Here is a 12031-nt window from a genome sequence, read left to right as displayed (position 1 = left end):
AATCCACCGCCGTACGAAGTTAACCATCTACAAAACACTGATCAGACCGGTAGTCCTCTACGGCCACGAAACCTGGACTATGCTCGTGGAGGACCAACGCGCCCTTGGGGTTTTCGAACGAAAGGTGTTGCGTACCATCTGTGGTGGAGTGCAGATGGAAGATGGATCATGGCGGAGGCAGATGAACCACGAGTTGCATCAGCTGCTGGGAGAACCACTCATCGTTCAAACGGCGAAAATCGGGAGACTACGGTAGGCTGGGCATGTCGTTAGGATGTCGGACGACAACCCGGTGAAAATGGTTCTTGATAACAACCCGACTGGTACGAGGCGACGGGGCGCGCAGCGAGCAAGGTGGCTCGATCAAGTGGAAGACGACCTGCGGGGCCTCCGCAGACGACATGGCTGGCGAGCTGCAGCCATGGACCGAGTTGAATGGAGACGACTTCTTCGAACAGCAAGGGACACTTCGGCCTGGAGCTGACTGGTAAGGTAAGGTAAGTGTGATTGTGAAAACTGAGAGTTTAAAGAGAGCTTCAAATTTAAATTAAAAGTGTCATACGACAAGGAATGATGGTTAGTATGCTAGTATGAATTTAGTTAGTAATTAGTGGATTTTTTCGGATTGCTCAAATACTCTAGACGGAGTTAATGTATTCTGTTAATCACATTGTATTTACCATTGAATACTAGTTAATCTTTATGACAACGAAATTCATGTTTTGCAAAATGATATGAGTTAAACTAGCGATGAAAATGATTAGGTCTTTAGAATAAATAAATAAATTAGACGTATTTGACTAGTAGTAATAAAATCGATATTATATGTGTTCCATTGCACCTAAAAGAATGACTAGATGGAAAGAATCAAGATCAATTCCAGAAAGCTTTAAGGAAACTCAAAGCTTTAAGGAACCTCAATAAAGCCCAAAATTCGGAGAAGTTTGTTAGTTGGAATGTTGTAAAGTTTTGAGAGAGAATATGTTTTGGTGACTAGTTAAAATCAGTTTGAAACTTAATGAGTATCTCGGTTAATAATATTAGTTATTATTACCATCATCTGGTAGCCGGATGCTTGCTTTCAATTGATTGTTTTTGATTTTTCATTTGTGTACCTTAAAATACTCTCGACAGTCGCACGGATCGAGCTTCGATACAATTTCTTTTTCATCGTGGCGATAGTCAACAGATCTAACCACTTTTGCTACGACTTCGAGATCGTGAGCGGCTGCAACTGTTGTAACTGCTGCCACTCGATTGAGACGACGGAGTCGGCCGACGATATGGGATTGGACGTTTCCTGGCACTGTCGGTGTTTCCGTGTGAGCAGAATAATTAAATAGAAATGAAACGCGTCTTGAGTGAATGCAATTCTACGACTCCTTCCATGAACTCTTTTTAAAAAAGAACACTAAACTCACCGCAATGCTAGGAACAACAATGTATAAAAGGTAACTGATTTCGGTACATTTCAGGACAACAAACAATAAACGGTGCTACATCTTCAAGCTTTGATTCAGTGAAACCAAATGTAATTTTAACTTAGGAATAAACTGAAAATAATTCTACAAATCAACACAATCTGCACTCCGTCAAAATGTAAATGAAAACTGAATAAAAAGCTTATTATGAATAGCGTTTCTAATGTCATAGAAACACAGTAAAGTGCTTAGAAAGCGCATCGAAAATGAAGAAATCTAGAGGCGATAGATCGACTGATCTATCTTCGCCTTCGCCTCCTTGCGGAACGATCGGAACTACTCGATCTGCTACTAGAGCTAGAGCTACTGCTGGATCTACCACGCGATTTGCGCGTTCGCGAGCTAAACCAAAAAAGAAATGAAACGATAATCAACGTAAATTAAAGTATTCATATAGACAAAAAGATAATTGGACAACCTAAAAACTTTAACTTTTAGCATGCAATTGCACCTACCTGGTGATTCGGCGTCTGTCTAGGAAACTGGGAGAACCGGCTCGACGTGGTATTGATGGCGAGCGAGAACGGCGCGGAGGTGGCGTTCTGGACCGGGAACGGGACGTGCTGCTGTGCGAGCGGGAGTGACTGCTGTCGCGACTGGATCGCGAACGTGATCGAGATGAACGACTGCGCGAGCGGGAACTGCGAGAGCTGGAACTGGAGCTGCTGTAGCTACGGGATCTGTAAAAAGTTGTAGGGTAATATTTTGTTTTCTTCATAAATCAAGATAGAATAAGCATACCTATGAGATCTGGAACGTGACCTCGATCGTGATTTGGAAGTACTGCGGGACTTTCTTGGGTTTGCCGCTTCAATAGCGCCGGAAATTTTCTCTTTCAAAATGCTATCAACTGCGCTCAAAATCGTACTTTTGGCCAGACTTACAGCAACGCTGTTGCTTTTGTTATCCTCCATGCGGCATGCACTGACAGTGGTTAAAATATCGTGGATATCTTTCTTGATCTGGTTGGTTTTCATACAGCTGCTGAGCGTGTCAACGCCAGCACTGTTCCCACCGCTGTGATTACTGTGGACGGGGGAGTCCTTCTTTCTAGGGGGCTCCTGCGTCTGCGGAGCCTGAGGCTCGGTACTGAATTCGATTCCTCTACCACTACCAACCGCGGTGACCGTGTTGACGGCTGCTAGGTTAGCAGCCGTTTTGGACTGCTGAATCTGAATACTACGTTCACGACTTTCGCCCACCCGTGGAGGACCTACCTCCGAAGGATCACCCTTGCTGGACATTTCCGAAACGGATTTTTTCTTTTCAAGACATTGCTTTGCCTTAGCGGCTAAATCGTTTTTCAACGCATTCAGCAGACAGAGGTCTTTGTCTTCGCGGTTGTCTCCGTAAGACGGTAGGAACGCATCCAAATGATCAGACCGATCTTTCCTGTTGGATTTGTTAGGTTGATCTTGCGTATTGGAGTTTTCCGAATCTGACGATGACGAGGCTGGAGATTGAAGTTTCACAACTGGTTGCACTACGTGCGGTACCTTTTTCTTAGATTTTTTGGCTGACTTGGGTTTATCGTTCGTTAAAGGGGGCGAATGTTTCGGCGATTTGCTTCTCGTTTCTGGAGAATGGGTTCGCACACGACTGGCACTCTCTCTTCTGCTGTGCTCAGGAGTTTGTTCTCGATCCTGTTTGGGAGCAGATGGCCTGGCGTCGCTCGATTTAGGTGGCGGAATCGGAGGTGGTGTGCAATCTCTACGTTTTTTCATCGCTGGCGAACGTGATCGAGCTTTCGGTTTCTTGCTCATTGTCGGTGCATTTACCAGCGGAGGTGTTCCATGTTCGCGTTTCTTTGACGAAGATCTTGAGCGAGAAATCGTTTCCTGTCGGGCCGGAGGTGACGACGACGGTGTGCATTCTCGATGTTGCTGCTGCGCATGGCTCGGAGGAGGACTGCATTGTTTTGTCACCCGTTCTGGAGAGCGGGGCGAACGGGAAGACGATGAGTTATGCTTTCCCTTGGATGGAGATCGAGATGTTTTAATTTTTTTTTGTTTCGTAGCCTTTTCGAGTATGTCACGATATCTGTCAGGGTCCCGTTGGGCGGGTGAATAACTCAGATCGGACGATGTGGATCCGGAAGAGGCGGATGATGACCGACTGCGTGTATTTTTAGACTGCTTCGGTTCCGGCGTATTGGATTTTTTATTATTAACCGTGAGCGAACGGGAAGCTTGGGGCTGCGACTTTTGTGGGGTTGGTGAGTGCGTATGTTTCTTGTTTGGTGGCGGAGTCCTCGAGGCGGGTTTATGTTCAGGTGTTCCAGAGCGGTTGGTTTTAGATTTATCAGCGGGTTGCTGGCCTCCACGCGGCTTATTGCTTGTTGGTGATTTTGAAGACGTTCTCTTTTTGCTCTTAGAGATTTCCGGAGATGATCTTCTATCTCTTTCTGATGGTTTAGAATGTTTAGTATTTCGGTTGACCGGTGATTCCGATCGTTTCTTCCGTTTGTTATCGGGAGATTTTGAACGATGCTTTTGTTTTTCAACTGGAGATTTAGACTTTTCCTTGCGATTGTTCGAAGAACGTTCTTTGTAAATATTGGAGGTTGATTTGGATCTCGCTCTTCTGTTGTTCACTGGTGACCTCGGACGCTCTTTACGTCTTGGCGTACGGCTCCGTGATCGTTTTTCCGATTCATATCGCTTGCGTGGTTTTGCGGGAGAGACACTAGATTTTCTAGCGGGAGTAATACTTCGTTGTCTTTTCCTGTCTCTAATAGGGGAATCACGTTTTTTACTTTCCCTGCGCTCTTTTGATTTGTTTCGATTCCGTTCTTTGGATTTGGACCTGTTTCGCTGACGACTTATAGAAGGCGAGTTTTCATGCCGTTTTTCTTTTGATTTTGTTTCCGTCCTTTTCTTACTAGTTGATCTTGAACGATTTCTACGTTTTTCTTTTGATTTTGTTTCGTCTCTGGGCGAACTTCTGGATCGGCTGCGATCTCGTACCCTATCTCTAGATTTTATTTCTTCTCGTTTTTTAATAGGTGTTCTAGACCTTGAGCGAGACTTGTTCCTATCCTTTCTTTTATCACCATCTGATTTTTTCGGTGATCTATCCTTTTTTCTATCTTTCGATTTTTCTGCTTCCCTATTATGTCTTTCGCGCGTCCTCGATGGTGATGGAGATCTATCTCTAGCTTTAGAGACAGATTTTGACCTTGATCTTGCTCTGTCAACGGATTTATGCCAGCGGCGGTTGCGGGACCGACTCCGTCGTTCTCCACGTTCGCTCACTTTCGCAGAATAATCCACTCTACTCCCACGTTCAGGATGGTCGTTTCGCTCGCGTTGTTTTTGTGACTGATGCCGAGAATTTCTGTCCTCATTCTCCCGACGATCATTCCGAGCTCGAGCTAGACTCGAACTCTCCTGTCGATCCTTTTCTTTTGCATTGCCGCTCTTGTCCTGCCTCTTGTCCGGATATTTTTGTGTAGAACTGGGGTGCGAGAAGACACAGCTTAGATTAAATAAACATTCGTACGAGAAAAAAAACATACCTATCATGGGAATGAGAGCGTGACCTTGCTCGCTTCTTTTTGGAAGATTTCTTTTTCTGTTGGTGGAAGCATAAAAATCCAGATCTTAGAATACACATTTCAAATCCGTATCATACATTCTAACTAAATCACTAAATACTAATTTACTTGTATGTAAAAATTAATACAAACTAAGGTTTCGCATTAATAAAATCAATTGAAATCGTTAAACTTGATCTTGATGAAATAATCTGTCAGTGATTCGTGAAACGAAGAAAAATGGAACGAAATACAAATAAAAAAGAAGTACAACTTACGTCCAATGTAAATCGAGATTATTCTTATTTAGGTGGGAATTGTGCGGTGCGGCCTTCGAGGTTTTTCCTCAGAGCTAGGTAAGGTATATATAACGAATGAAACTGTGAGAATGGTAAGTGTGGGTTTTTTTTTTCAACAGACGGTGTATCTGGCACTGGTTAGCAGTTTTGTAACGCAGGCCCTAGTCCGAGGTTTTATGCTGATGTAAATTAAGGCTTATTCACTATTGGTGTCAATTCAACAACTATCTCGAGATACATTGACTAGAACTGAGGAATTACACAAATCAAGCTGTGGTTTAAAATTTGCTCTGGTTTGGGATGTTGATCGATTCGCGATTTGATATATCAAAGAGATTTATGCAGCTTTTTTCAGTCATAATTTAGAAAAATACTCAAAGGGGCATCTCCCCAAACCGGGGCAACATTTTCAAACCAAGAATAACTGAACCAAAACAATGTGAAACACAGTATGCGCAATATGGTAATGAAAAAGTTTTGTCACTCATAAAATTTATGCATATAATTTTCATTTTTGGCGGTAAAACATTTTCAAACAAAGTACAAAAAATACCTTGGACTCTTAAAATCGGTTTCTATAGATTTCCCGTTAAATATTTGGCGAGAGAAGAAGTTGATAATCAAAAAGAAATTAATAAACATAATCCTTATGTCGCATTGTAAAAATGGAGATGATAGCTTAGAAAATCTGGTTTGCGTTGTTAGCTATACACACACAACAAGGATTTTGATTAGTACAACGGTATATTTGGTCGATATTTACACTTGGCAAACTTTCTTTGCAGTTTTCGCAAAGAAAAGGAAGAAAAGAGAGAAGAAAAGAAAATATAATGAATCTAATTCATTTGAATTGCTTTGTGATGTTTTTACACTAACAAGCGTATTTTGGCGTGACGATGCAGCCAGTAAAGAAGTCAATTCGTGCGAAGACTATTGTTGCAATGACATGACGGCGAATTGGCTTCTTTGGCAGAGGTAAATAATAAGTGCAGCTGGTATAAACTAACTTCGAATACACATTTGGTTTAACCGTTCGTTTCTTCGCCTATCTTAGTAACGTACCTTATCCTTGCGGGAGGATTTTCTGTGGCGCTTTTCATCATCGCGGTCCGAGTGGTCCGAGTCCTCACCGGAGCTGGCCGAGTCCGAGTTCGAATCCTCACTGTCGTCGCGATGGTGTCCCGTTCGTTTCGAGTGTTTCTTCTTCGACCTTTACATACATAATTCGGGTCACAAAACAATATGGAAAGTAAAAAAAAAGACAATTCATTACTTAACAAATCAATCTCATCACGAGAGGAAAAAAGACGTTTCTAAATGGAAGTTTATCTCTCGCAGAGAAGAAGAGATACGTTTTGAAAAGGTTTGAATAAAAATTCGATAATTTGTTCATAGTCGAAAGACATTGCTTTTTTGAGCGATGAATTTTGAGCGGAACACTGCTGTAGTTTAACGAAAATTTATTATTGGCAAACTATGAATAAAAATCAATTACGAGCATGAAAAAACTTGCTCGACTCTACGTGTTCGTTTGGTTAAATTGTTTAGAGCTTGTTAGTGCTTAGTAGAAGGGACAAAAATTTCCGTTAATCGCTATGAAAACTTAACACTATTTATAGTAAATCGTTGGTAGTAGTAAAATGATTAGTTCGATACTTAGGTAGAGAATAATCGCAGCGGTATAGAAATAATTAATTTTACCTTTCCTTTATGTTAAATATATTTTCATCGTAATATTGGTCTGTCTTTAGGAAAAAGGAGAGAGAAAAGAACAAAATAAGAAAGATTTCCTTCTCTTTTTGGATGACAAATTGAGAGGAAGGGAGCATATCTTGTGAGATAAAAAAAAAATAATGAAACCAATCACATGGCAAAAATCGAAATATGAGAACTATTAAATTTTAAAAAACAAAATTTTAACACCTACAAGTAAAGAAATTGTGCTCTTTCATATGATGAGCTTTGGAACAAAATGAACGTTGGACAAAAATTACGACAGTTTTACGTACAAAAAGAGGAAATAAAAAAATCAAAGAAGGAAAAAAGATATTAACAAAACTAATGCTAGCTGCTAGCATACTTACCCACTGAGAACGGATTTGAGTGGTTTGATTTTTTGTTTGGTGTGGAAGTATTGTATTTTAGATAAGTGATTGAGCGATTGAGGGCAAAAAAAAGTTAAACAACAACGAGAATGTAAATAGACGTGAGTGTTAGTAAATAAGAATATGATTGCTGGTTATTCGAAAATGGTTGGAAACAAAAACTACACAACTATTTGCTTTGGAAAAATTTTCTGATTGTCTTCAGATGCTTTGATGCTGTGCATCGTGCTCTTTTTTTTATCAAATTGCTTATTGATCCACATTATTTAGACAATTATGATGTTTCTTTACAAAGATACAGTAAAAACAACTGCTTCTAAAGATATAGTTTCGAAAAGTTTCAAAAGCTATTCACATCTGAAAACATTAACAACTAAGTTATTCGCTTAAGCCCTGTTAAGAGTTCCAAGCCAAGTGAAAATCTCATACAAAATGTTCGTTTTTTCACGCGCGTGAAAAACACAAATTGTTGAGAGTTCACTTCACTTGGACCTGTAGGCAAATCGATCCAACGAAATCGAAGGCTTATTTTTTTTATTCAAGCAGACTAGTGAATAAAAAAAAACGCTGGCGAAAAGTTGAATTTTTCGAGCGTTTATATTCTGACAGTTCCGTTTGATTTTCACTTTACTCGAAGTGTAAACTCGTGGAACTAACTAAGGACTTTGTAGTGTTGATATGTCACCGTTTGTGGCAGAACATACAATAAAAATTCTGATTAAATATTAGTAAATAATTAGTTCATCACAAAACATCCCCCCATATAAAAAAATAAACTAAGGACTGGTGAAATACTTGTGTGGTGCATAACCAAGTTTGCCGACTGATTTCGCTAGTAATAATTTACGCTTTTCCATTTGCCCATATTTTCACTTCGTTTGTAACTGCAAATCATGATGAATAGAAACTGGTGTAAAGGTTTCACGAACCAAGGTGAGGAAGCTTTTTTCGCTTTGGAGGGTTGGAGACTGATGTGTCCAAAGGTAACATTACAATCTACTTTCAAGGACCACTTTGCACTGGTTGCCTTGATCTCCCTCCTTGAAACAGCCAATACCATTGGAATCTGGAAGGTGTCTGCTCAGAAATATTTCCTTCCTTCCTGGGTGGCTTGTTCGAGGGGTTGTTGTTCTTCAGCCGTAGGTAGTAGTGTAACGAAGGAATTTCTCGGACTTCTTCATGTCCAGTAGTTGGATTTCCAGAAGCAGGAGCCTTCACAGGATAACTGCATCAACTACGTTGAGTTCACGTTGGAGGCCAAATTCGTCGAGGAAAACAGTGAGTGGTGATTTCGTGTAGGAACGTACTTTTACGGTTTCGCAACTGGTTGTAATAGTTGTCATTGTAGTTGACCTTTCCTATGCGCTCGATGATGACACCAGATGTACTTGAGCGTGCACAGCATCACCTGGTTTGAAGCATCTCAGTTATGGGTTATCCTTTTGATTGTTGAATGATGCTTTCAGAAGCGCCAATTTAGATCGCATTGGTCCTACCATCTCTGCCGGTGACTGCCCAACGAGGTCTGGTGTTGGAGTGGAACGGCATACAGTCAGAAATGTGTTCAAAGCTTCTTCTAGAGACTCTCCTCCCGAACAAATTTTCTTCTAGTTTCTCTTGGCAGTGCCCAAAAATTAGCGGTTCAGCCAAGGTAGGTATGGAGCCGTACGGATATGGCGGTTCCTCAAAGACTCAAGTTGTAGCTCGTGAACTATGATGTGGGTGACTACGGAGAAACTGATTGAGCAGCCGTCGCTAGAACACTTGTGGAACAATTACCTGTTCTTGGAACATTTCGCAGTCGTGAGTTTATATCTATGCAATTATTAAACATGCATAAGTCTGTCTAAGAGGAATTACCTAAATGCAAATATCTGTATTTTCTCCGACAGTCAGGCAGTACTCAAAGCGCTAAACTAGTGTGGGAATGCATTCTTTCATTTCGGTAGTTTGTACAAAGAAACCAGATTCTTTTATACTGGGTACCCGACACTGGGACACTGTGGAATTGAAGCAATGAAAAAACCGATTCATGAGCAAGACACTGCTCTTCTTGAAATTTCATAGCTCCAGAACCTTTCAGTGGCGTCTCATCAGGGGTTTATGAACGGAACTTGATGAGTGGGAGAGGGTCATAAGACAAAATTGGAATGTATAATAAAACCAAACAGCGGGAAAACCGTGCAGTAACTCAGCCTCAACAAAAAAGACCTAAGTACGATAACTGGGCTTTCAACTGGTCACTGTCCAAGTATCATCTCAAGAAGTTAGGCAAACTCGATGATGAGAGGTGCCACTTCTGCAGACCTGAGAACGAAATCTCGGAGCACCTGCTCTGCGAATGTGCGTGTGCGAATCGGTGAAGGATTCCTAAGTCCTTCCGACATATGGAACGAAAGCCCTTCTGAGATATTATACTTCATTCGAAGTGTGGTGCCTGACTGTGATATATGTGCAAATCAAATTGGACATCAACTCAAAAATAGTTATCCGCCAAATTAAATGCACCCAGAGGCGGTGGCATACCGCAATAGATTTACTATCAATCGTCGCAGTGGTTCAGTCTTCTACAGAAAAAAAAAATCGTTGGCAAAAATGAGGCATTTGAAATGGTCCGAAGTTAGGTTTTGGAACTGAAAATTTACGCAGGCTCAATTGACATTGTCGTCCTTGCTAATAATATCGTTAGATTTACATTTCACTATCTGCAGACAGGTGAACCGCTTCCGGAACGCAGACGTTTGATGCCCGAAGATTACATTACGAATTCTCAACTGTGTGTTCAAACTTCACGTCCTTGGGAAGGCTTTGGCTGTGCAAATGGGTGTCCAGCTCCAGACATACCTTCGTCTGTATCGTTCTCGAAGAGGTCTTGGTTGCGGTTAAACCAGCGTCCAAATGTAACTTTGTTTTGTTTGTCGAAGACAAACTCGGTAATGTTCGATGAGAGGGATCGCAAAGTATGCTCCAGGGTTTGATGCTGAACCTGCTACTGCTATGCCTCCATCTGCTGTAGAAGTTGGGCTATCTTGAGAATCATTTCTCGAATTCCGCTGCTGCTGATCAACTCTGTCTTCTGCCATGTTCGTGGATTTTTTAGGTTTTAGGTCGCCAATATGCTCAAAGGTTTAAATGAATTCGAGGGTTTTTACTAAAGAACATCTATTCCTGTTCGAGGTTGGACAAATAATGATCGAATTTTCCACTTTGCTGTCAAGAACAACTTTTCACTGGTTGCCTTGATGAAACAGAAACTCTACCTGTTTGTTTATGAATCCTTTCACATAAGAGAAAGCAATGTCTCAAATTTCAATGTTTGAACTTGTTAGGTGCTTGAAATGCATCTAAATGACACATTTAACGATGCGAAAATTTGTGAAGCAGCGGTTGTTTATAAACACACATTTTCTCAGCCGATTATTTCCAATATGGTCGATTTTACTTGTTGATATAAAGTTATGAAAAGAACGAACACAGAATAGTTACTATCCATCGCTAAGTGACACGTTGTGTCTATATAAGCTTCAAAACCAAAAATGCTTCGCCTCTCTGCGCCTACTATTTAATATAATTTCTTTTTGGTTAGCTAGGTACTCAAAGTATGGATAGTACATGAACTGCTTGATTTCAAGCTTCAAAAAACAGCTACGAGAAAATTCAAGAAACTATGTAGAAAAGACTCAGAAAAATCTTCGAACATAGAAGAATGTTTATAGCTTGTTTCTGCTCACCAAAATGAAAATAATTGTTTGCGAGTTCTAGATGTCGTTGTAAATGGGATAACCAATGCTACTGCGATTGAAATGATTTGTTCAAAGTTACTGGATTTCTCATTATTTTAATTCGAAAATTAAAAAAAAACTCTTATATAGCTTTGTTTTCCCGTGGTGGCGAAGTGAAACAAAAGTACGCATTCAGCATCACTACAAGAAAAATAAATTCACGCAAGCTGTAAACAGATTGATAACATAAAGATATCTGTGTTATTAGTTTAATTTTAGACACAAAAATTAGTTTAACTTTTTTTCTGCCCGCTTAAAAGCAATAAAGTCGGTAAAAATATTAAACCAAAAAAGCGTTTGTTTCGATGAGTCAGTTTCTGTTCTTGCTATTTATTTTTTGAGCTTCACTGAATGAAGCTTTTTTTTAAATTTTCACGCCCCACACTTTGAATTCACAAAATGGTGTAAACGAAGGTTTTTTTTTCTGTAAAACTAATAACCTCGCATTTATCAAAATCGCATTGTTTTAATTTCATCTGTTATGCATTTCAGCCATTGCTCAGAGAGTGAATTTATTCTTCACAGATATTTAAATGATGATTGATTAGTGATTAGTCGAACTAAGTATTCCGCACGAAATTGTGAGTGTTACGAAAAGAGCATATATAAATCGAAGAATAGAATCTTGACAAAATGAAAGCGAGAGAAACATCTCATTTTTTTAACACGCCTTATTCCAACTATAGACACGCGTATGGAAAGAGGAGCTTTACCGAATGGAAAGCTTCCTTGCACCCAACACCATGCACAAAAAACACTTATATTATCAGGTATATGCAACTTTCCTGGTTCAATAAGAAACGGTTGATAGTTGTGACAAACAACTCTA

At 40.3% G+C, this 12031-nt stretch overlaps 1 protein-coding gene across 5 annotated transcripts in view; it reads right to left on the bottom strand.

Annotated features, from left to right (window-relative positions):
- Positions 1–648: 648 nt before the first annotated feature.
- Positions 649–12031, bottom strand: part of LOC129725874 (SRRM2 protein homolog rsr-2) — a 48365-nt gene continuing 36982 nt past the window's right edge. For 3 of the 5 annotated variants that reach the window (XM_055682235.1, XM_055682236.1, XM_055682233.1), the window contains 5 exons: positions 6378–6525; positions 4999–5054; positions 2223–4937; positions 1937–2161; positions 649–1306 (listed from right to left, as the gene is read on the bottom strand). In XM_055682235.1, coding sequence (XP_055538210.1) covers positions 1192–1306; positions 1937–2161; positions 2223–4937; positions 4999–5054; positions 6378–6525 — 3259 coding nt within the window. In that variant the 3' untranslated portion in view covers positions 649–1191. Of the gene's footprint in view, positions 1307–1497; positions 1824–1936; positions 2162–2222; positions 4938–4998; positions 5055–6377; positions 6526–7016; positions 10279–12031 lie in introns of those variants that run through there. The other 2 variants (XM_055682237.1, XM_055682234.1) reach the window with 2 other exon arrangements.

Source organism: Wyeomyia smithii, chromosome 2 (genome assembly GCF_029784165.1).
Source record: "Wyeomyia smithii strain HCP4-BCI-WySm-NY-G18 chromosome 2, ASM2978416v1, whole genome shotgun sequence".
Lineage (NCBI taxonomy): Eukaryota > Metazoa > Arthropoda > Insecta > Diptera > Culicidae > Wyeomyia > Wyeomyia smithii.
Note: the sequence above shows the minus strand (reverse complement) of the source record. Positions and strands in the feature narration are given on the sequence as shown.